This window comes from Lasioglossum baleicum, chromosome 8, assembly GCF_051020765.1.
Source record: "Lasioglossum baleicum chromosome 8, iyLasBale1, whole genome shotgun sequence".
Taxonomy (NCBI): Eukaryota; Metazoa; Arthropoda; class Insecta; order Hymenoptera; family Halictidae; genus Lasioglossum; species Lasioglossum baleicum.
In genome coordinates, this window is record NC_134936.1 from 14,714,122 (window position 1) to 14,739,133 (window position 25,012).

The window sequence follows — 25,012 nt, forward strand, 5'->3', positions numbered from 1 at the left end:
AAATTCCATCGTTATCTGCATCCTCGGTTAAACGAGCAGCGCTCGCTAATTATCGGCGTCATTACCGAACAGCGACCGAGAAAAATCCGTTCGATTCTCACGGCCGAGCTTCCGCCATTCCGCGTGCCGCGCCGCGCCGAGCCCCCAGTCGTTCCAACGATTTCACGAGGAATTTGAACCCGCCGCGTGTCACCGATAAAACCAAAGTGCCCGTTCCAAGTTCCCGAGGATCTCTCCGTCGATGCACACCGGCGAGAAGAACCTAACTCGATCTAGGCGTGCGCGTTCCGCTCGAATCCTTGGCTCGCGGCCCGCCGCCGGCGATTTCTCAGCGCAGCCCGTTGAAATTATAAGCCTTGCGCGCCGGGATCTCTATCGAACGGTCAATTGCCGGCATTATGTAAATATTTTGCCAGGAAGATGGCAAGATTAAGTCGAGCCGGACCGCGCCGCAATAACGAAACAAGAGTATTCCAATTAAGTGCGGCGTACGGTGCACGGAGAACGCGGTGCTCCTACCGATTATTTAAACGCTGCCCACCTAGCCTCCGCTGGCGATTACCTTCAATTTCGTAATAGAAAGAAAATTTGTCTCGTTAGGGATAAAGGGGCGGGTCGAAGGGAACGGCGCGCGCCACCATTCGACGCGTTAATCTCGCAGAAACGAGCCGATAATTTCGTCGACACGGATCTCGGTGATTTTTCCCGGGATGGGAAGCTCGAAGACATCCTTGAAACGAACGAGCTCGATGGGCGGCAAGCTTCCAAGTTGCACCCTATTCTTGGAAAATTCGGTAGACTGTGGCAACTGCAAGGACTGCATCGTTAGCGCGGGCCTCTCGAGGTCTCGAGCACAATGCTGCGAAACGATTTGCACTTGAATGCTTGGTCTCATCCGTTTTCAGGCCGGATGTCGAGGCCGAGACCCGCCTCGCGCCGGATGTGGTCCCTTCGCCGTTTCGCTACGCCTCGCTTCGTCGTTGTCGCTCTCGACTAGACTCTTTTTCCATCTATCTCGAACACTTCTGTCTTCTGTCTCGCCTCTTCTGTCGAGGACTTCGGAACCTCTTCACCGCGCAATCAAAACGGACGTTGTAAATTCGAAGAGAAACGCGTCCTCGTTTTTTCAGTCACTCGAGTACCGGCCGGCCATTCGCTTCCACCTAACCGAAACGCCCACGCGCGTCCCGCCAAGCAAACTACAAGACTTTTTCGACTTCTTCCGTTGACCATAAATCACGAGATCGCGTGCCTCGACCGCTCGTTCGGTAGATCGAAACTCGTTGTCAAACGCGCGGTTACCTCGCGTAGCAGAAGCGGTGGACTACATCGGTGCACAGTCCGGGAGCCCGCTTTTTGTAGCCAAAATTGTCGTTGCGTTATTTCAAGGTTTAATGTTACGTCAGTTTATATACAAAAAATTTTTTCTCTAACTTTCTGTATCGAAATTTGGAGAAGAGCGAACACTGTGTGTGTTTGCGCTGTAATCAGTGATTACGAATCTGACATTAAAAAAGTTTTGCACTTAAAACGCTATACCTGCTCGGTAAAATTATCTGAAAGATCTAATATTTAGAATTGCGAGGTTTCGAAGAGTTCTTAACACTAGAACTATCGAGCACTAAACGCAATTGGCATGCATTGTTTTGTGTAAATATGTGCTTCAATAAAGAAGTTCACTAAAAAAATTTCTCAGGAAAACATATCTACAATTTTAATATTTCTAAAAGAACAAATCTGGAACCAGACATTCTGACCCATTCGGTAGTTGTAGTGTTAATCGAGAAGAAAAAGGAATGTTATCATTTAAAAGTCAAAAAATTGAATTTTGGTCACAAAAACACCTGGACCACAGTGCGGCGCGGCGACCGCGATAGAGGAAGGAGGCTATCGCGGCTAACGGGCGCCGAGTAGATCCAACTTCCGAGAATAGAGCGTCCTTAAGGAGGCTAACCCCACCCCTGGAATGCCATCTTCTGCTTTTCATCCTGGTTTCCCATCGTGCGGCGCGCATCGCGAGCCACCACGAGCCGAGATCCGAGAGCCGGCCAACGGGGACGTGTGAAACGAAACGGTCGCGAGTCTCGGCCATCGCATCGGGGAATGAATCGTGCCGCGTTCGCCTCGCCGACACGCCATTATCGCGATGGTATTTTTGCTGGTCGAAGAGCACGTTTCGTTGCGGCTCCGGTACTTTTCTCGCAGGAACAAGATTCGCGGCGCGGCGCTGCGCGTCCAACGATATCGCGGATCGAATGCAGCGAAATTACACGCTGCTCGCGAATAAATCGCGGCTCGGATAGCACCGCGGGTGCGGTTCCCAGATAACCTAGATCTCGGATAGCGTACAGATAAACGTTCTCGCTCTGGCAAAAGATCGTTCTCTAGATCTCTGTCGGTCGATTGAAAACCCGTGCGATTTTAGCAACGTGTCCGATCGTCCAAGTCGAGTTGATTCGCAAGGAGCTGCTGACCGCCGGCGCGCGTGTCTCGAATCCGTAAAGGTCGCTCGTGTTTCGAACGATCAAGAAAATTGTAGAGCGCTCGCGCGCGATACAAATGCGTCTAGCGTGTAGTGGATTCGCGGCGGAGCGTCGGCCGAGTAATTGCGACACGCTTTAACGCTTTAACGCTTGTCACAATTTCACGTGGTCGGTTGCTTTCGCTGGCTGGCGGCAACGACCACGGATCGCGACGGCCACGGTGACGAAGACAACGACGAACGACAGCTACGAAGGGGGAAGGCAATAATCGTTAGTCTCGAGCAGAGCGACGTTGCGTCACACGACCGAGTTTCCAGCATCTGTTGAACGCGGACGGTCCTGGTTCCCCAGGATTTCTTTGGATCTACGAAGCTCGCTTTCGTTTTTCCCAAGTGCGCTTTATCAGTAATGCGGGTACGATCGAGCGCATGTTAGGAGCCGAGGAACACCTGAGTCTCTCGCCGCGTTTCCTTCGCGAAGGGCTACCTGCGGCTATCGCGAATATATATCCGTCGCACGTAAAGAAGAAATAAATTCCCAGCGGGCCGTAAAGAAATTCGTACCGAAGGCGCGCACCATCGGCTTGGGAGCTCGCCAACGAGGTTAGTGGGATTTGAGATTTTCGATAGCTCCTTCCCACACGTACGTAGGCTAGAAGTCATCGGAGGCTCGTCGAGGATGACCGACGACGCTCTCTTCTCGCGCGAACTAGTCCCTCCTTGTTCTCCGATGTTGTTTCGGAAAGTTCAACGAACCGGCCGGCAGGTTTCGCATGTTCGCGAGGCTAGAACGTTTTCGTTGCCGTGTCGCAGGTACGTTCCGCTCGAACTTATTTGCCGGAGATAGGGCACAACAGGGTTCCCCATTGTGAGAAAGTACGTACGATTAGTCGACGCTGATAAGTCGTTATCGTTGCGCACGGAAGGCGTCGGGAGATTGCTTCACGATTATCTCTCGACGGTGCACCGCGAGTGAAAGGTTACAAACGAGTTTTCTCCTCCCCTTCTCGTGGCAGCTGTGTTTTTCTTCGGTCTCTGACGCAACGCCGGTGGGTGTTAATTTATATTTAGTCACCGATTTCTGGCAACGGTACATATGTGTATCTCGCAAGGCCGGACACGGGACCGGTGACCACTCGCGCGTTCTCTTCCTTTCGAAAACGGCCGAGGATGACGGAACACTTAATGTCTTTCTGTTTGCGCAACTCCGATTCGCCGTTCTCGTAGTTTACCGGATGGCACGGTTCGGATAGAAGATCGCAAACTCGTCGGATCGTTGTCGACTGCGACGTACGCGATCAACTTGCAGCGAAATCGTGCGCGGAGGCAGCGGCCTTTCGCGAGGACGCTCGCATCGCGTCGAATCGCCCACGCTTCACGCCGCGCGCCGTTCGGCCAGAGACCGAGATGCGTGGTACACAGAGGCGCGTGACTCACGCGACTTGATTTGGTTTTCATTCGATCCGACGCAACATCTTCCACCGGTTAATTGATGATTCATCGACAGTGGCCATCGATTAGCTGCGACGTTTATGGAAACTCTCTCCGCGGGCAACCGGGATTATAGCGAGCCCCTTCGACGCTTAGGAAAACGTTCGCGGAACCGCTCGACCGACCGGTCCTTCGATTTTCGGCCGCGCCGTTCTCGTCCTTCTCGGACCGCGCTCGATTTTTCTTCTTTTCGAACCGGGTCAGCAAACTGTGGCGGCCGACGAAGGCCGCCAAGGGTGTTCTTTTCTCTTTTTTGCCCGGTGCTTCCTCCTTTTCGGCCGCTTTCGTACGCTCGGCGATCGCCTCGATCCCTTTCCCCCTCTCCGTTCTCGCTCGTTTTCGTCCTCCTCCTCATCTCGTTCCGACCGGCTTGTTTTTCGTTCTCGCGAAATTTGGAAGTCGACGCTCGTCTCCTCGTTCGATCGTGACGCGCATTCATCCCGGGCAGTGAACGAGCCATCTTTTTAACGTCGTTCCTGCTCGTTCCGTGGCTAAATCGGGACCCATCGAAGAGTCAACTCGCGAATTCGAAACGCTATCGAAATCGATACACGATCGGTTTTGTTCGACCAACAACATCTCCGGAAGCAACGTGGCCCGCGTCTTCGCGATCGTTGAAACAGTTCGGAACGCGTTCAGTCTCGTTCACGGATCGACGGGAGGAAGTCGATCCAAGAAGACGAACGATCGTTGACCGATCGACCGAACCTCTCTCTCCTTTGTTCGTTTCCTTTGACGGGTATCCGTGTTCTCGTAGATCCACACCCAATCAACGGTTCGCTGCTTTCGTTTCCGATCGAACGCGTCCAGTTTACCTCGGCCTCCACCGAGTTCGCTAATAACCGTCGAAAGCCGGAGGTGGTTCGCAGTTACGCGCGTCGAGATTCGAGATTTTGTACGCGAGAAGCGTCGAGGACATAACTCTTCGTCATCGGGACGGGCGTCCGCTTCTTGACCTCGACTGCCTTCTCATTTGGATTGCAAATTGTACGCGAGTGCGCCTAAACTCTTGTTTTTGACGAGGCTCGCGGCGCTGGAAGGTCGTCGCGAAAACGAAAAAAGAATCGGTCCGCGCGCCGGCGTCGATGGTAATCGTGGGCTAAGAAACACGAACGGCGCGAACGAAAACGACGCCGAGCTTGAACGAGAACGGCGCGGCGCGCTCTCGGCAAACAAGGATAAAGGCCACGAACGATTCGCGTGAAAGTTTTGCCGCGCGCGCTTGGATGAAATTCCAGTTGAGAGAACCGCTTCGGGACGCACGGTAGCCTTTGAACGTATCGATACGTTGTAGGTTATCGAGAGAACATTCGCAAATTGGATGAAATTGCGGGTCGGTCGGAAAAATCGGCGCTGGCTCGCGTCGAGCGTCGCAACGACGATCATCCTTCGCCGAGCGATAAAAGTTGTTGCGGCGGTCGACCGCACGAGGTTTCAAATGAAACGATTCGAAGCGGTTTGCGGGAATGCAGTCGGTTCAACAAAAATTACGAGTGCTCTTCTAGCTCTCGAGCTGCGGACCGCGGCGAAATACATTTTTACTAGCGGTTCGTCGTCGCCGTGGCTCGCGGTCGGTGAATCGTGAATCGTTGCTTTTTCGAATCGTTCCCGAGTCATTACGGTCGCTGAATTCTTCTCGGCGCGACCCTGAACGGGCCACGGAATCCAAATGCCTGCTTAAGAGCTCGTCCCGCAGCTCCTTTGTTCTCCCGCGTGTGACATCCGTGAAGAATCGAAAGCTGGAAGGAGTCGGGCTCTCTCGCGTAGAAAACAACCGCGCCATAGAAAATTACCGTCCCTTCGTGACATAGGGTGCTCCCTTCCTCCCAGGACTTCTTTTGCATCTTTCCGAGAAATCGCGTTTCATCGGGACGCGACGCTCTTCGTTCTCGGTCGGCGACACTTGAAATGGCAACGACACGAAATTCGCAAGATTTTTCCCGCTCCGTGACTGCCTGGAGTTAGTGCAGCGAGTCCTCGACTACGCGGGTTCATAAGGGAGTAGACTCGTTTCCAGGATTGCAAGGGTGCGGGATTCGCCTTCTCATTTCTCGATAATACAAACACGGGGATTTTCAGTAGTCAAAAACGCTAGATAAAAGATCGATCTAGGGCGCTATCTCCCTCAAAAGTCCTATTTTTCGGTTACGACGCGTGATTTGCATTATTTGGCAGATGGAATCTTGCAATCCTGGAAAAAGGAGTCTACCTCAGAGTTGTGCTAATTCAATTACATTGTATTTCAATTATATAGTAATTCAACTACGTCGTAACTGAATTACATAATTCTAACCTTTCAATTAATTCAATTACTAAGTATTTTAGTCAGATGTGTATAATCGAAATACAATATAATTGAAATACAGTACAATTAAAATACAGCTCTCCAAAGTATAGCGCAGAACTTTGAAGAAGTGCGATATATTTTTGTGTTTTTCTTTCATATAAGTACTTGTTTGCTGTCTGTGCGACATAATTTCTATTCTTCAACTCTGGTCTACCCCCTTAAATACGTGGATTATTATAAACGAATCAGGAGAGTTGCTTGTGTACAGAGGCATTCAGCTATTTATGAGTGATCAATAAACGGATCTTTATGCATTTATGTAGAAATTGGTTGGGTGAAATATAAAACAGTAAACACGATCGAACCGATGCGCCGAAAACATTAAAAAATTTATTATCAGCAAATACGATCGATAGAAGAAACATATAAAACAGTAAAAGATTAAATAGATTCAAGAATGTTGTATTGTTTTTAGTATAACAAAAAGTCGTTAAGGGATAAAATCAATTCTTATGTTATTCGTGCTTCCCACAATCAATGCAAAACATTATTATTTTGCATGAACACAGTTTATTTGAATTAATAACCTCTCAACGGTGTCACTTGGGCATTATTCGACTGACGAGGTTCTTCGACTCACGAGGTTCTTCGACTTGCGACAGCGCTGAAACGAATTAACCGCGTAAGTCGAGGACTCGCGGTATTGCGTAACGCTGTTCGAGCCGCAATTGGCTCTTCTCCAGGATCTGTGCATGTAGCCTGTTCCTGGAGCGAGTCCTAAACCGTTACCGAGAAGCCCGGACGGTTTCTCGAGGAGAAGGCTTCGTCGTCGGGTCGCGTCGGTCCGAGATAATTATGCGACGCGCAAGGAACACGCGAGACCGCTCGTAAAATGTTGCGGCCGACCGCCTGGCCGCAGACGTTTTTATAGTCTTCCTGGTCGGACGATGTTTCGCGCTCGAAAGGTTCCTGAATCCACGCGAACCACTTAATTCACGATGGAGCACTCTGGACGCCACGCGATGCCCGAGTTTATCTCGTTATGACGGGGCAGGCAACACGGAAACCGAAGCGACTCGCTGGCTCTGGTCCCTGCCATTAATTATGCTCCGACTCGGTCGGTGATTAAAGAAATTAGCGGATGCCTAGCAGACGCGGCGGGTAACCAAGCCAGCTCGGGGCGTCCACCGGTTGGTCCGTTTCGGAGTTGCTCGAATGCAAATCTCTATTGTGCAACTACTGCAACGGCCCGGGACTAGGAGAACGCGGTGAAATTCGTTCCAGTTGCGCTCGCTGCTCGATTATACAACGTTGGGCAATTCGTTTTCGGAAGAAAAAACCGAGGTGCGAAAAAGCGTATAAGTTGCGTGGATGAAGCAGCGTCGCGCGATGGAGTGTGTCTCCAAGCGCGTGTGTCGATGACCCTGTGTCGAACGTCGGTATCGGAACGAGGGGGTTGGAGGGTGCCCGGCGAGGATCAGAACAGAAGAGGAGAGGAGAGCGAGAGGACACGGGACAGCCGCGAGGCGGCCCGAAGAAGACGGCACGAGTAAGAAAAGTAAAAAAAGGCTAAGCTCTGTGGTGAAGCGGTGGAAGAAGGTTCCTCGCGGACTGGTCGGCCGGTAGAAGCGGGGTCGTCGGACCGACCGGTGTGTTTAGTAGTTAGGAAGCTAATGGATGCCTTAAAGGACGACGGATATACAAGGTTGTGTTGCACGACGCGGACTCGTCGGATCCCGGTGTTCGCGCACCGATTTCCTGGTCCGCCACGCTACGCTACGCCACGCTGCGCCAGAGGGCAACGAGCACTTAACGCTATACCCGACTTCTCTACCTCTTCCCTTGACCCTGGGTCGTTGATCCTCCACCGTGCTGCGTATACAGTTTTAATGGGTCTACGCTCGGTAGTTTTTAAGTAACACGCCAATCGCGCGGTCGATGTGCCTGGTCGTGGGAAGAAACGAGCCGCTTCCCATTTCGGCGGCTCTCGGCCATCGAGACCTTCACGCGATACGAATCTCGCTGTAATAACGATCCACGCGAACCCGAAACGCCATGGTCTCTCTCTCGAAGAAGCCCGAAGGCGTAGCAACGACCGTCCGCGATGGGAAAAGTGGAGAAACAACGGACACATCGATTCCACGTCTGGGAACAACCCGTCTGGTCGTCCTTTCCGCGGCTCCGAAAGGGACGCTTCGTGGCGCGTCGCGCGCGTCGCACGAATCGTGCACGAGAGACATCACGGTGAAAGTGTGTACACTTTCTATGGAGTTCGGGAGGCTACCGCTTTCAGTCTCGGTTAGAACTTTATTCCTGCGGCGAAAATGCGCTGTCGGGATTCGATCCTCGTCGACGGACTCTCGAGACTCTCGAGGATCATTCGAATCGATCGGTGTATCGGGATTATTGTAGCAGCGAGAACGGACGCGCTCTAAATCCTCGATCTAAAGTTCGATTTTTCGAGTTTCCCATTCGATTCGAGTTCGTTCGCGCGGTTGGCCGCTATCTGTCAAACGTATCGGACGCGGAGATTGAAGAGCAGGAAGCGACCGCGAGTTTCTTCGAGCGGAGAAGCACGACCGTGGAACGGTCCAGTTTCCTGCTCGGTACACTTTCGAGACGCGGCGTGGCGGAGTGGAGTGGAGCAGGCCGGCGAGGAGGAATGGCGGCAACCAACGACTTTAGCGCGCGATTCGAGGAGCTCGTAAATCCGAAACCGCGCTGCGCTCCTCGGCGCGACGTTGATGGCTCCCGGAAAGCAGAGCAACGCGACCGACCGCTTCTTCGATCGGTTGCAACTTCGACCCGGCTTCCGACTTGCCTCTTGGCGCGGAAAATTGGGTCTTGCGGTGCTGGACAAATCTTTAAACCGCGCAAACTACCGCGTCGTCGTCGCTCCGCTCCGGCATCTCCCGGCTTCTCGCTTGTCTTCTCCGCTGGTGCAACGTCGACTCGTAATCGTCGCTTCCTTCGCGATAAGCTGTTTCTTCGTTTCCTTCTCGGAAGGTGCTCGTAGAATCGAGACCGCGTCGCCCTGACGTGTCTTCGCGATTAGACCTCTCCGAAGAGCCTTTCCAACAAGTCGTAGGACCACGTCAGTTCCAGTAAATCCGTCGTTCCCCCTTCGTCTTTCCGTTTCCGCCAAAGCCGAGTCATCAGTGTTTCCCGCTCGCTAAATTTTCGGCTCTGTTTCGACGGCCGATCATTCGAGTGAACACGAGAACAGAAACGGTAAAACGGTGGTGCTGCCACCGTTTTCGATCGAGCCGGAACCTTGAACGACGTTTCTTCTGGATCGCTCGTTACAGGCGAACACACGCGGACCGATACGAGACCGTCGAAGCTCGTTAGAGGAATCGAGCCGCGTGTACACATCGGTTGGCTCCGGCCAAGCTGCTTTGCATTTTCGCGGAGAAATCCGAAGCGCGGTGCTCCCGACAGCGTCCGACTCTCGCGATTTCTCGTCGAAAACCCGCGGATCGGGTATCCTCCGGCGCAGCGTCGCGTGAGAGCGCCTCTCCCTTCGATTCGTCCACGGAAAACGCGATTTTCGTTGACCACTCCTCGAGATTCGAAGTGCCGCACCACACGCCGGACTAATTAACGAAGATGCTCGTCGGGTATCGGGACCGGCGCACCTGACTCTCCTCGTTAGAGGCTTCTCCGCGTCGACTTCGTTTTCTCGGACGTGTACGCGAGTACTCGGGACCCGATCGGACTCGGAACTCTTGACGGCTACTTAAAATTCACCGCATCTCGAGGCCTTATCGACGCACCGCGCGGTCGAACATTAATCTCGCTCGAGCGATTCTCGCGCTGACCCTATTAACGTCACGGCACTTCTCGTGACGAGCGCGCGAAAGTTTCTTCGGTCTCTCCTCTACGAATCGCGTCGGGAGATCGAGAAACGTTCGGATTCGGAATCGCTGTCGGTTTGCAACGGTCGCTCGAGCAGCACCTGTTCGCGTTTGCGCAGCTGTCCGGCCCTTGGCAGTTGCGGGGAATCGGTTCGACGGTCGAGACCGAGCTCGATTCGCGACAGGTGTTGGCTCTCGCGGCGGAGAAGAACGCGATTGAAATTTCTCGCGGTCCAATGGGTGCCGTTCAGCGAAATCTCCTCGTCATCCGATTGCTCAAGAACGCGCGCAAGCCGCGCTGTATTTCCAAGACAAATTAGGCTCGATGCTGGATGCGATTTGTTCGGTGATCGCGCGCGATCTTTACGAGAATCGTGCATACGCGCGGCAACAACAACGGAGCGTGGGAGTTCGACCCGAGGCTCGACCAGGGAAATCGAGATCACGCGCATAGTAATGCAACCACGACTCGAGTCTGGTCGAGCCGAGTAGAGACTAGGCGAGGCGAACAAGCGCTTACGGGTTGCGTTCGCTTCCTCGACTTCTGAACTTGTTTCCTAGCGTTCGCGTCGATTACGTAAACGAGCATCGGCTTTTCTCTTTGCTCGAGATCGCATGCCTCTCTCGCCTGTCGCCTCGCAAGACGAATCGCGTGTACACGGAACCGAGCCGCGTCGAATCGAATCCCAAGATGATCGGAAAAACTTGGATGTGGTCCAGGGACAAGAAGAAACCCTTCCTGGAACGCGCTCGCGTTCGCTCGCTCGCTCGCTCGCGATCACGCGCCGTCTAATGGCGCAACTGTAAATCCGATATTACAGCGACAACGACTACCCGGTACGCTATTATTATCGCGATGCGATCCGCGACATCGCTGGAAAATTAAAACCCAGAGGATAAATGAGAAGTCCGCGAAACCGCCAATTATCGCGATCCTCCCGTTCCCTGGAAACGATTGGCTTTCCCTCGGGGTACGCCAGTTCTCGTTACTCTTTCGACGAATCGGATCTGCTGACGAATCCAAGCTGGTCAAGTCGAATTGATTAGTAGACTGGGGGATCTTTTTTAGGAAGAAATTGGTTCGGTGAAATAATGAAACAGTAAAAGATCAGAAAATATTCAGAATATTGTGATGCTGTTTTTAGCGTATCAATTTTTATTTTATTCCTGCTGCTCGCAATCAACGCAGAACATTTCTATTTTGCGTAAAGATTCGCAGTCTGGCGATTAGATATCGACGTATTTAATAGTGTAAACAATATTTTGAATGATGGAGTCACCATTCGGGTGCTAAGGGCTAAGTTTGCCACGCAGACGGTTGCGACTCTTGCGGCTGCGTTTATATGTAGACGCATTTATAAGCCAAAATCGCAGGTTTTCTGTTTCCAAACTTTCATGTCATATAGTATCAAAAATTTGGATTGGTTTAAATACACCAACTATCTAGTGAACGAAATTTCAATGAAAAATCTATGTACCCAACATATAAAAAATTGATTTTTTTCCCCGTTCGAGCCACTGTGTGTCGCGTCGCTGCGCTCGGCGTCGTCGGCAGACCCGAGGGTCGATCTCGTATCTCCCCTTTGTCCAGCGCACGCGGAGAAATCGAGGATAGGTCGCGTCGTCGGCCGCTGGAAGTTGCAACTGTCTGTAATTAGAACGCAGATAACCAGCCCGTTCGATAGAGTCTGCCCACGGTCGTCGGCTCCTATCGGACATTTGCCAACCTACATACCTAGACGAGCCGCTCGGTGCTCGCTCGACGAAGACGCGACCCTCGTCGGCCGACGCGTAAGCCGTTCCGCGACGTCGCTCTTGCAACCAGTTTATCGTCTGAAAAGTGTCGAGACGCCGATACCCAGAACAGGCCGCCGTAACCCGGCCCCGAACTACAAAAATCTCTAAGCCGAGCGCGCACGCGAACAGTAACAAACTTTATCACCGAAGGTATCGCGCGGCTTTTTGCAGCGGACCTCGTCGGGCAGGCCTCACCGATCCGGGCTAATGCCATCGATAATTCCATCGATGATCTCACAGCTGCAAACTAACGCGCGTCGTTCGCGATCGTCCACGATTTCACGTTCGCCGATATCACAGGGTGCAGACTGTGTCCAGCACTCGTCCCGTTCCTCGACTTGCTCCCTGGGGTACCTTGGTCCGAACAATACTCCTTAATGACGCTCCCAGTGACGGCCGTTCGTCGATCCCTCCGGACCATCTGTTCTTTGTAACCTAAAACTCGTTCCCAAAGAGCTCGAAGCTTCGCGATCGTTCGCAGCTAATTTGTAAGCGGCCGGCCGGAGACATCGGCATCCGATCGAAAAGAAAACGAAACGAGCATCCGCGCGTTCGGAAAAAAAGAGCTTCGTACGATAGACGCAGATGCTTTCACCGTTGTTCGTTGGGCTTGGACTCGGGCTCGGTGCATTGGCCGCGGCGCAACTTCGCTTTCTAGAGGCTGTTTAGATCGCGGGATTACCTCCGCGCCTCGCTCCGTATCGAGGATGATCGCGATCCCAGCACAATGTGGATCACCGACTGTTTACGGAGTAGAAAATTGCGGGGCGAGCGTATCGGCACGACCGCGGGATTTCTAGGCGTTGGAACGTTCTTTGAAAATCTGGGAGAGACGCGAGCAGTGTGTGTGTGTGCGCACGCGGCCGTGTCCGGTCGTTAATGGAAGAGCGAAAGTAAATCGTTTACGCGTACAATCTCCTCGCGGAGCGTTACTTCATTCGCGCCGTCGTTGCTCGTCACGGTCCCCCGAGAAAAATATGTATCTGGGTACTCGGTTAGGCCCGAGATCGCGGAGATTGCGGAATAATCTCGGTTTGCGCAACTGTGAAATGAACGACCGGTGTGCTTGTGTTTTGCAGAGGCAAGTACGCGACGGTCAGGAGATGTCGGGAGAGATCCAGCGGAAGACAATGGGCCGCCAAGTTCCTGAGGAAAAGGAGACGAGCGCAGGAGCTCAGGGCGGAAGCGCTTCACGAGGTCGCGGTGCTGGATGCTGCGGCGAATTGTTCTCGGCTGGTGTCGCTTCATCAAGTCTTCGAAACCCACACGGAGATGGTCTTGGTTCTGGAACTGTAAGTGTAATCAGCCTTTTTCTTATCAGCCCGAGGAGATTCCTTATCTCTCTCGCGGAGAATTCCAACAATGGTCTCCCGCGAACAACTTCGTCGTTCTCCCTCGATTTTCTCGGCGTGTTTTCAATGTTATAACTCCGCGTTTTGTTTTTGTTCTGGAAGGGCTCCTGGCGGTGAGCTGCAAATGATCTTGGACAGAGACGAGGTTCCGGACGAGCGACAGGTCTCCAGATTGTTGAGGCAGATTCTCGACGGAATCGCCTTTCTGCATTCCTTGAACGTGGCCCACCTGGACATCAAGGTAAGCGAAGAAAGAGAGGCAGAGAGGAGAGTGCGATACGCGTTCGTATAAAATTTTCTGGGAAGTCGAGATATTCCCGTGTGCTTGACGAAACGTAGAAACGCGGTCGGTACACAGTTCTTATCTGGCACTCGTGAAAAATAACAAAAGCGCTTGATAAGAAGCTGGAAGATTGCCGTTCCTGCAAATAACGCTTATCTAGATTTTTCTCGAGAGTTGAAAAACCTCGGTCTGGACTTGGCACGCGGGTACCACGTTGCTTCGATCGTTGCCTCGCCACGGATAATCACTGCGCCCGGGTCCGAGCCTAATCTCGAGGATTGTTTCGCGAGCAGTTCGGCGCGAGAGGTCCGAGGAGAGAAAGAAACGGGTTGGCAACGAAACGACGATGCTTCAGGCGTGTTCCGCGTCGCGGTCGGTGCGAACGACCTAAATTGTTATATAAAAGTATCCGTGTAATAGGGTGATCTCTGCCAAAAACTCGGGCCTAGCGCGAGATTTCCGTGCCACGTTGCGATTCGCATCGTTAACGTCCATTTTCGCACCTGTCGCGTCGTATCACGATCCCAGACTGCGCGGAGAGAGAAAGAGAGAGAGAGAGAGAGAGAGAGAGAGAGAGAGAGAGAGAGAGAGAGAGAGACACATTAATTCGTGCGGCGTTACTCGGTGACAAGACCACATTGTTGCCTCGTAAATCGACTTTCTCGCGAATTCAAATATTTGCTAGAAAGCGACGCCGCGGCGCGCCGCGCCGCTCTCCTCGCCAGCCGAGGGAAAAGGGGACGCATTTTTCTGCGATACAGGCGAGCCTGGTTATTCGCCGAGGAGAGGAATAAAAATCGAGCCGAACCAGTCACCGCGGTGGAATCCCGACGGAACGGTCGCCGATAGGGTGTTCCCGTCTACTAAATTATTTTTGTACGAACCCTGAGGGAGTCTCGTCTCGTCTCGCCGCGAGACACCCGGTCGAAAATAGCCCGATGCCTCTTCTCCGTCGGACGATTCACCTCGGGGGTAATACGCGTCCCCTTCTCTCTCTCCACACGCAGGCAGATTCATTTTCAATTAGGAAACACGAGAGCACGGAGCCTCTCCGTTCCGCGACCGCAATCGAAACGAACCACCGTCGAATTTGCATAATTACTTCTCGGAACGATAAATCTCGATTTTGCCAATAAAAGCGAGCTTAAATTGCGCCGAACGTCGCGAGCAAGGGCCATGCGTCTTCGAGGCGGCGCGCGATAGACGAACGGAGGCTTCGTAAGCGCGTCACGCGAGACGAAAGATTTTTCTTATTAGGCGGTAGCTTCGTGGATTCGCAATTTGCGACTCGCGAGACCCGCGCAGGCCACGTACAAGCGGGAGAGCACGAGAACGCTCGTGTATGTGTTTATCGATTATCAGAGTGATCGATATGGGTGAGCCAAGGCGAGCAAGTCGTATTAATAATATTCCCTCGGCGACACACGCGGCGGGTCGCGTATTTCAGCCTTCCTCCTTTTTTCTCTCTCTCTCTCTCTCTCTCTCTCTCTCTCTCGGTGCTCTTAACGCGGCTCGGATTATGATCGCGGTTATGCAACCCAATTACCCGCGTTTCGCAAATTGATAGCAATTTGTGGAGATGCGGGTTACCAGGTACACGCCGTCGAAGCGAGAGGAGAGTGGCTGCTGCGAGGCGTCGTTATTAAATTCGCTTCTACGAGCCGACGAATCGCGGTCAATTAAATTACGCGTGTTTTCGTACTCGGCTGCGAGCGCAACCGCGCGATGAATTCGCGCAACGTTATCGGCTCTTCTGTTCTGATATCAGCGACGATTAACCATCCGTCGGAATAATCTTGTTGTTCTCCAGCCGATAAGATAAGATAACCGTGGTCGCGTTCTAGGCGCGCGAAACGGTCCGATTAAATGGCAACCAGGTAACTAGGCTGTGGTCCCCGCACCCAACCACTACGGCCTCGATCGTTTCTCAGTCTTCAGTCGATGAAGCCGCTCTTGATCCGCGATTCGAGATCGCGAAAGCGTGGCCGAATGGAAACGAGCGGCCGTTTCGAAAGGAAAACCGACGATGATTCGTTCCTTGGCCTTTCCGAGCCGACGCGCGTTTTCGAAATCTCGAGAGCGGAGAACATCGACACGACGCGCGGCGCCGCGCTCCGAATTGTCCGAAAATATCCTCGTGCCACGAATTCACGCGACGCGGCTGACCCGAATATAGATCCTCGCGGTTATGAATGGAAAAATGCACGCGAATTCTTTGGCCTGGTTCCAAGCGGGGCCCCGCGTTGGACGCCATCCACGAGGTTTCGGGCGCCGCGCCGGTGTGCTCCAAAGCGCATCCGCGACCTCGCGCACTCGATAATTATAGCTGCTAATTCCTTCGATTAAATGGACGGGAACCGATTGCGTAAAGCGGATCGAGCAACGATTATCCGGGGCTTCCGACCTATCCCACGGTCTCTCGCTGTCGCCTCGACTTGTCTCGCACCGGTTCGAATTCGCACGCGGATCAAAGAAACCATAGACCACGGTGTGGAGTCTTCTAGGGAGCGGAGGCGATCGACCTCCGCAGAGATAGGGGAGAGATTCATCAATGGACTCTCGAGTCAGCCTTGGTAGTTCAAACATCGGACTCGTACCGAGAATTCCATTTGAACGGTGGTCAGTGGCTGGCGCTCCCTCGATCGATGCACGCTTCTGTTCGTTCGTTCATTAGGCGGTCTGACGCGACCCGCTCCGCGGAATCTATTCATCGAGTCTGTTAATGGGATACTCGAAGCTGTCCGGACTCTGGATTCCGGATTCCAGAGTGCCTCTTTACACTGCGGACCGCGACGACGAGCCAAGGGAAAACGGAATCGATATTTCACGCGCCGCACAGTGGAACGAACAAATAAATGGATATATGATTACTTCTCATTGGCTGAAGATAGTGAATTAAGACTTTACAGACTTTTTTACCCTTATAATGTAGAGTACCTGTACTGAAAATCATTCAAGTCCAACAAGTGTATCAGGTTTATTCTGTTTCCATAGATTCGCCCAAAGTTTAGGAGGATAAGCATGGTCCAGCGGCCCCCAACCACAATTTTTATTGATATTGTGCGGAAAACAATGGTTTTAGGTTGAAAGATAACCTAATAAGTATCATTTTTCTCTGGGTTGTTAATTAAGATATTCAGATTAAAAAGAAATACGAAAATACTCGAATTTGCCTCCTTCATATCATGTATTTTTTTCACAGTCATGAAGGGTAGACAAAAATCGTTTATTTTTTTAGGGGTGGGAATTGGAAGCAACCCTTCCAGTGACCACTTCCAAAAAATACAAAAACAATGTTCTGTTAATTATCTAATATATACTTTGCTGGATTGGTGGAACATAATAATAATAATTTTATTCAAGCACATATTGATGCGCGCTTTAATATAGAGCGTCAATATCGAAGCGAATATTGACAATATTATCGATCGTCTAGGGGCCACTTTAGAAATGTCAATTCCGAACTTTTCTATTTAGGTTCATGTCGAGAGAATATGTCGTTTCGTCCCACTGTGTGCCGCAGCGAGAGGAAAGCGACGATCGTCTCTCTTCTCTTTTCTCTCTGCCTCGTCGTATCGAAAGGTTGCACCGATAAAATTCATTCGGGAAATCGAATTGTCCGCGAAGAGAAAATAATCGCAGTTCCATGGAAACGATTCCATTCGAAGATAAATCGAACGAGGCACGTTTTTGCGACGCGCAAATCCCTCACTCGTTGATATTGGCCGGTCGGAGACCGACTCCCTCGCTCGTTCCCCTAACTTTATTACATTCGTGCCGCGCACTCGTTCACGATCACGTTCACGTTCACGTTCACGCACACCAGCGCACGATCTCGCGCGGTTACACGTACCAACACCGACGCGCGCAACTCTGCTCGTGTCGCGTACGTACCGTAGGGTCGCTTCCCCCTTTGCTCAACCGCCGGAAGTTTCAATGAACGCGAGAGACGGATCCTCATAAATTCGTTGTCCGTTGGCTAAAAAGCGTTCTCCGGCTCGCAACTACGCGCTGCCATTTTCGCGCGGCCTTTTCCCTCGGCGAGCCTCGCGTTCCAACGCTCGGAATGGAATCGCCTGGATCGAAGTCGGACGGGGACGCGCGCCGCGGACCGAGGAGTATTTATAATTATCGTCATCGACGCGTTTATCCGCATCGCCTGGAAATTGCCAGGACTTTTTCGCTCGGTACCCCGTCACCCCGTCGCGCCGAGAGACTTACCCGCTCGCGGAGACGCGCCGCAGCCTGTCGGATGCGCGCGGCATCGTGAGAATTAACCGCGAGCTACGTTCTTATTTCGAGACCGGCGAGCGACGGCTAGCACCGATTTAATGGCTTACGTCCTTCCTGCAGTTTTTGCGAGCGATCCACGTTAAACGGCGACATCCGACAAACCGAGCCGCAGGAACAGGCTCACCCGTTACACTTTCCTAGCTCGCTCGAGAACCGGCGTCGATCCAGAGACGCTCGGTCTGACCGAACCATTCTCCGGTCAGAGATTCCATCGATCGTTCACCCCGCTTGCTCCGCACTCCGTGTCCTAAAACGCTCGATTACGAATGAGTCTCTGGTGTCAGGAAATTTCAATAGAAATTTTCGGGTCCCCGCCCAACGTGAATTACCGCGAATCGATCCGGCCGCGACGTCAAATATTTACGTATCCGACGGAAGCGAGGAAATCAGCGGAGGCCCCGCGATTATCCTATTCGCCAAGGTGAATCGCGCGCGCGTCGCAATAATTCTCTTCGCGTAATCGATCCCAACGCCCACGCCGCGTCTTCTCCGCTCTTCTGTTCTCGTCGAGGATCCGAGGAACATCCGCGACACGACGCTGACGCAGGAACCTCGTAACGACTAATTATGGAAATGTCTTTGTTCCTCGTTGAACGTCTTCTGAGACTCGTCTGGTCTCGTCTCGGGCTCTTGTTCCGATCGTTCGCTGCTGTCCCGACTCGTAAAATATTGAAAGGAACGGGGAGCGAAACGGAGGGCGTCAGGAAGGGTGGAGAGCGTTTCGTTAGGATCCGTTCGACGAGGTCGAGCCAGCTGGCGGGGCACGAGTTTCGAAAGCAGAAGCAGGCCACGAACAAAACGTTCCTCGACCTCGACGCGTTTTAGAAGCGCCTTTGAATCTTGTCGTTCGACGGACATCGACCGTCTTACGGCCAAGTCCGGTCACGTTCGACTCGTAACTCGGTGGATATAACGAAACGTAACGCGCAAGCCGAATCCACGAGCGGAACGAGCGAGCACGCGTTGCGAGTAGCCGAGAGCTCGCTTCCCCTCGTCGTCGAACACCGTGCGCTCTTTAGACCTGTCGTTCCCCGTCGAAATCCCAAAGCCAGAAAAACGAACGAGCACGCTCGGCGTCGATGTCTCGCGCGGATAACGTTGTAAACCAGTCGGTCCGGGTGGGAAAGCGTTTCCTTAAACGCCTCTGTCACGCCACGCGGCTCGGCCGACTCAAACGATCCTCGACGCTGAAAACGCCACGCCGCGCCGCCAAGCACGCGGAAAGAAAAAGAGGAAGACGAGTCAACTGGTTTGCGACCTCCTAGACGATGCGGCGTGCCGATCGGTACCGAGCGAACGACCGGCCGAATTGGAAAAAATCCCGATCGTCCCAGCAGGGTTCATCGAACACGCGTTAGCCTTGCTCTCCGACCGGTGCGCTTTCCAGCGCAGCGTCGCGATTAATTGTACCGATTACCCGGCAAACGAACGAGGGAATCGCCGTTTATTCGATGGCTCGAATTAAGTGCCACCGGCCGCAATCATCGGGACACGCTCAACGATCTCTAACCGCGTTGCTCTCTCGTAACACGGGCTACCTAACGGAGAAAAAGACGTGGTCTCAATCGGCTTGTTGCGCTCGTCGCAAACGTTACGATAAGTATCCTAACACGAGGCGGACCCGATAACAACGTCAACTTTTCGAGTACTCGCTCGTGCCCTCTCCTCGCTAATTGGAACGACGCTCGCACGCCCGTGTAGATTACTCCAGCGCATGTTTTCAACGCTTTCGAGTCTGCTCGCGAATTAATTCTCCGAAAAAATGGTGGCTACGTTTCCCCGCGGCGCGATTAATTGCTACGATTACGTGACGAACGGGTCCCGGAATTGTCGCATATTAAGCGCGTTTAATCAAGCGGAGCCTCGCGCGTCGTCTTCGCGGAAACTCCGCGTCGATGCGATCGCAGGAGTCTAACGAATCTTTCCTTGTTGTTTGCAGCCTCAGAATCTGGTCCTCACCGGAGATTTTCCCGAGTGCGACGTGAAGCTGTGCGACTTCGGCATCTCGCGGTACATCAGCCACGGCGCGGACATACGGGAGATTTTGGGAACGCCAGACTACGTTGGTAAGCACGTTGCCTCGATTGTTGATCACGGTCGAGAAAGTCTCGTCGATCTTGTTCGATCGCGTCTAGTTGTTTGCACCGTGTTGAATCACGCGTTCCGGTCCGTTTCAGCTCCGGAGGTCTTAAACTACGAGCCGATCAGCCTGGCGACCGACATGTGGTCCGTCGGAGTGCTGCTGTACGTCCTGTTAACGGGATGCTCCCCGTTCGGCGGCGACACGAAGCAGGAAACGTTCTGCAACATCAGCCGATGTCGACTGGACTTTCCCGACGACCTGTTCGAGGACGTGTCGGAGGACGCGCGGGATCTGATGCGCAAGCTGATGGTCAAGGATCCAAAGTAAGCAATCCGATCGGTAGTTTTCTGTTGCACGCGCGTCAGGAGGCGACAAGCGGGACGAACGGTCGCGTTCGAGCCCCGTCATCGGAATGCCGCGATCCGACGCGGAACGACGAACGCCACGGATTGCTTTTCGTTCCTAGAAGCTAAATAACGCCAACGCACGCGCGATCCGGCCAACAATGTTCCCGCGAGATCCACGCGTCGCCCTGCGCCCATCCTATCTTCTTTCGCTTCGAGGTAGCCGGCGAGCCGTAAACGTTCCCGGTAGGTCGCGGCACGCTTCCTCGAAGGCATTATTCGAACCAGTGCCGGAATTCCTAGTAGCGTCTGCTCCGATAACGCTCGACCGACCAGAGACCGTCTCGTTCTCGTCGGTCTTCGCGGTAGCCGATTTGACGAAGGGCATATTTCGTCGCCGACATCATCGTCCTCGGGCCGAGTAACTCTCGAAACTCGTGATCGTCGAACTTCCTGCATCGGTCTTGCGCATACGTGGAAGCGAAACGATCGACATTCCAGCGCGCGACGACTTTCTTCGAAACGGGAAGAGGGACGTCGTCGGGCGCGCGGAACGAGTTCCGCTGAAAAACTCGTAGATTTCCTTATCGCCGACCAGTCGGACAGCTGGGAGGAAGTCCCCATCCGGAGTATATCCCCGTCCGCGCCCTTCCAACGCGACATCCAACTTATCTTGTCGTCGCGGGCGCGGTTTATCGGTCGCGAGTACCCACATATCGCGTCTCGTGCTCGTTCCCTTTTCGCTTTCCCGTTTCCTCTGGTTCTTCTGGATTCGCTGGTTGCCCCTCGCCATCGTTTCCTGTCCTTTCTCTTCTGCCCGGACGCGTTGCGCAACCGCTCGTTACCGTTACCAAAGACAAGTGAGAGAGCGAGAGAGATTCGACGGTCCGTGCCGGAAGTACGCAAGCAGCGAATTGTGTCTGATCGATCTTCTTTATTTCAGTGAACGCCTAACAGTCACCGAATGCCTGCAGCACTCTTGGTTCAGCGTGTTCGACGATCCCCAACCGCCTCTGTCCACGATCGATTGCCCGGCCTTGGAACAGTCTACGATGGAAACGACGAAGACGACCGTATCCTCGCAAGAAACAAAGTCCACGGTGAAATACGGCGCAGGGACGACGACGACGGAACAGTCCGCGATATCGTCGACGCCGAAGAACGACACGGACAAGCACACGCAGAGGTCGTCGACCGCGAACGCGTACCAACTAACGGAGAGCAAGTCGACGACGACGATAACCGCGGCGACGACGATGACGACGGCGCCGCGAGCGGTCTCCTCGCATACGGAGAACCTGTACACGAAATCGAAGCTGTCGACGAAGCCCATCCGATTCGGTCTGAGTCCCGACCGCAGGGACACCTTCAAGAGGAACATGGACTCGCTGGCGCAGAAATTTTCCGCCACCGAGATCGTGATAATCGAGCCGACCTCGTCGATGCGTACGAGCGTCGCGAGCAACGCCACCACCGTGACCACGGTCACGCAGAGGAGAGCGACCGCGACGCACACGATGCCGGCCGGTGAGGTTTTCAAATGCACCCCGGTGTTCATTCTCGGCGAGGAGCAGCAGTGCAGCGACAGCGGCAGCGACACGGTCTCGGAAATCTCGACGGACAGCTCGAGCGATCGGAGCAGCATCTACTCGGACGACTCGCTGGACTTCCTGCTGTTCGGCAAGGGTCAGAGTCGGGCTAGTTTCCCGTTCGCGGCGACGGAGGCTTCGTCGGACCGATGGGAGCCCAGGCATCATCACCAGCAACAGCAGCACGCGAGAGCATGGCCGAGGGAGTGCAACGGAGTGGTCAGCAAGGCTCTCAGCCGGTTCACGTCGGAAACATCGAGCGCGAAGATCGCGAAGCTCTCGAGCCCGGCTACGGTTCACGGTAAAACCGGACTGGAGGCTCTCCGGGAACGCGGAGGCAATCTGGTGGTGATTCGCGAGCCAGTCAGAGCAGGCAGGTACACCAGGTACAGCGAGGTGCAGTGCGAGTCGGTGCAGGCACGGATTCGCCGGTTCCAAGTCCACGGAGCCTCGTAGACACGCGCCAGCGACGGGACAAGCGACTCGTCCCGAATCGGTTCACTCGGGCCGCCGCGACAGGCCTCCTTGTACATATCACTCGACGGTGTACAGTGTATAGTCGGATGGTACGCGGCGTTAAAACCAGTCGACGCGACCCGCGATCCAATCTGCGAAACGGGCGGAACGCGGAGACCGTGCCAAAGTACGCGAAAGACGAAACGACGTTTCCTACAGGAGTCGTTCCTTCCGTTTCGACTCGTTGTAATATCCATTGTACCCGGCGGCAAGCCGGGTAACGCCTGTAAATACGTGAGAACGATTTGTGTGCGTGTGTGTTGATGCGTGAATGAGTGGGTGGGTGGCGGGTGCCGATCGTTCGTGACACGCGATTGTACATATTCGAGATTCTAAGCGAGCGACGAACAGCTCGAGAGAGTGGATGAAAGCCTGGCAGCTCGTTGTCCGCCATTACCGATAGACTGACCGGCCGTCCTTTCGAGGTGAACGAAAAAACGGGAACGCGAGTTGCGCGCTCGATGCACCGAGTCGCTCGCGAGACATCGGTTCTCTTTGCCTCGTCGGCGTCGTTGGAATTTCAGGCGATCGTTACGCAACCGAAGAAATGTCAGGCATATGTCAGATTCTATTCGGAATTCCAGAGTACAGCGTCGTCTCGCTCGAGACGAGAACGTAACGATTCTCGCGCGCGACTCGGTGTCGACGAACCAATTCGCCGAACTAGCCATATACGAGCTGTAAACGTAAACGTGGACACGGTAACTGCTCGGAGGTTCGCGGATCCCCCGGAAATCGAATTCCGATGACTTCGGTGCCTTTACAGTAAGACTCCGTTCGGACACGCCGGGAACCGCGCGTTCGAAAACGAAGATCGCGCGGTTTCCGGGCCGCGTCCGAACGGGCGCTAAACCGTAGTGCCTAATTTCGTTTCTCTTTTTCGCGCGAGAGAGAACGAGCCTCGACGAACGAGCAGAGAATCCTCTCCGGTGTTCGCACAGTGCCTTAGCTTCGACACAGACACACAGATACGGATACGGTCGAAATTGAGAGCCTAAACCGGCGTTAGGCGTCTCGAATTTTTCTCGTTGGTTCGACAGAATCTCCCGCGGGAGATCATCAATTAGATCATCGCGAGTCCTATCGGCGCTGGACGACGCGGTTGCAAACCATCGAAACAACTATCGTTCGGGTACCACTCGGAACCACGTGTCGTCGCAAATACAACAAATTCCCCTCGATCTTTCGACCAACTAACTTTTTCATCGACACAAATTTAGCCAATGAGAAATCTCTCCGGAGACGAGTTTGAACTCGCGACTACGGAATCGTTGCAACTGCTCGCTCGTCGAACAACATGTCGCGGTCTTTTTTCACTCGGTGAATCGAACGCGTAGTATATAAATATAAATATTATATATACATTATACAAAGGGAGAGAATGTGGGGGAGAGAAAGAAAGAGAGAGCGAGAGACAATTAGCTTTGCGAACGTCTGCGTCGCCGAGGCGATAGGGCGAACGCTTAACAAACATCTTGTGAAGCGCCAACTTCGGAGGTCGAAGGGAGCGCTTCGTGAATGCTAGTCAATACACAACGTTGCTCGTGGTTCTCCTCCTCGAATTCGTCTCGGTTCCCTCGTTGCGGACGGGAAGGTTCGAGGAGGCGAAACGAGCACGAGAACGAAACGACGAATCGCGCGTCGAAACCGAAAGAGAAACGATTCGATATATTTCCATTCCTCGTGCACGCTATTCGGAACGCGCACAGACAGAACGGTCGCGAGAAACAACTAATCGCGGGACACACAGTCGAGCGATTCGTTTCGCGCCGTTTCATCTTCGTAGAGTTTAGCCTCGTGGATCGAGGGACTGCCAAACGAATTTTCTGCCCAACATCGGGAACATTGTCGCGAGCGTTCGTCCGTCGAAATTTTTAGACGCACACGGAGAGAGTCAGCCGTATGACGACGACGACAACGACGGAAACGAGTCCAGTTCTGATGTAGCAGGGTGTGCGCACAACGAGCGAATGAATCTACGGGAAACAGGGAGAACGAGCGAGTGCGTGGGGTCGCGTGAATCCATGAATGCCTTCGAGAATCAAAGGAACCTATAGAGACCTGTAATATATTATAGTTTTGCTACTACGGCAGAGGAAGGCGTGTGTCCGAGCGAGTCGGTTCACCGCGTCCCCGAGTCGAGGCCAATTCGTTGTTATTTATTTTTCGTTCGATTATTCCGTTCGACATCGTAGTTAATCGATATCCTCCGTTTTACGTTCGCGCTACGATTTCGTGGCGTTTATTTCGTCCGTCGAGGCCTCGTAGGAGCTTGTGCCGTACTCTAAACGCCTTCCGAATATCTTTCATCGATACACATAGATACGTCTGTATCTTCTTTGTACTCGTACACGCCTTGCTCTCCGACTTATTCAACTATCATCATTATTATATCACAATGATTATTATTATTATTATTATGATTATTATTATTATCATTATTATCATTATTATTATTATTACTATTATTATGATTATCATCGCTATTACGTTATCGCTGTAATGTTATTAATACCGAGGTTATTTACGATCAGATGAAATCGCGCATGTATGACTACCAAAATCTTGTGTAAATACTTCTGTCATACTGTATTAATTTGAATAACGTGCGAAATAAATACCGCAAATCACAAATCGA

General features: G+C 53.0%; 1 protein-coding gene across 2 annotated transcripts in view; it reads left to right on the plus strand.

Moving 5' to 3' along the window:
* The window catches only part of LOC143211673 (uncharacterized), a 43,827-nt gene extending 18,815 nt beyond the window's left edge, over positions 1–25,012 (plus strand). Inside the window, exons 1-6 of one of the 2 annotated variants that reach the window (XM_076429536.1) lie at positions 7,543–7,809; positions 12,994–13,206; positions 13,369–13,507; positions 19,782–19,908; positions 20,020–20,248; positions 21,213–25,012. In XM_076429536.1, the coding sequence (XP_076285651.1) occupies positions 7,679–7,809; positions 12,994–13,206; positions 13,369–13,507; positions 19,782–19,908; positions 20,020–20,248; positions 21,213–22,314 (1,941 nt within the window). In that variant the 5' untranslated portion in view covers positions 7,543–7,678 and the 3' untranslated portion in view covers positions 22,315–25,012. Of the gene's footprint in view, positions 1–7,542; positions 7,810–12,993; positions 13,207–13,368; positions 13,508–19,781; positions 19,909–20,019; positions 20,249–21,212 lie in introns of those variants that run through there. The other variant, XM_076429535.1, reaches the window with a different exon arrangement.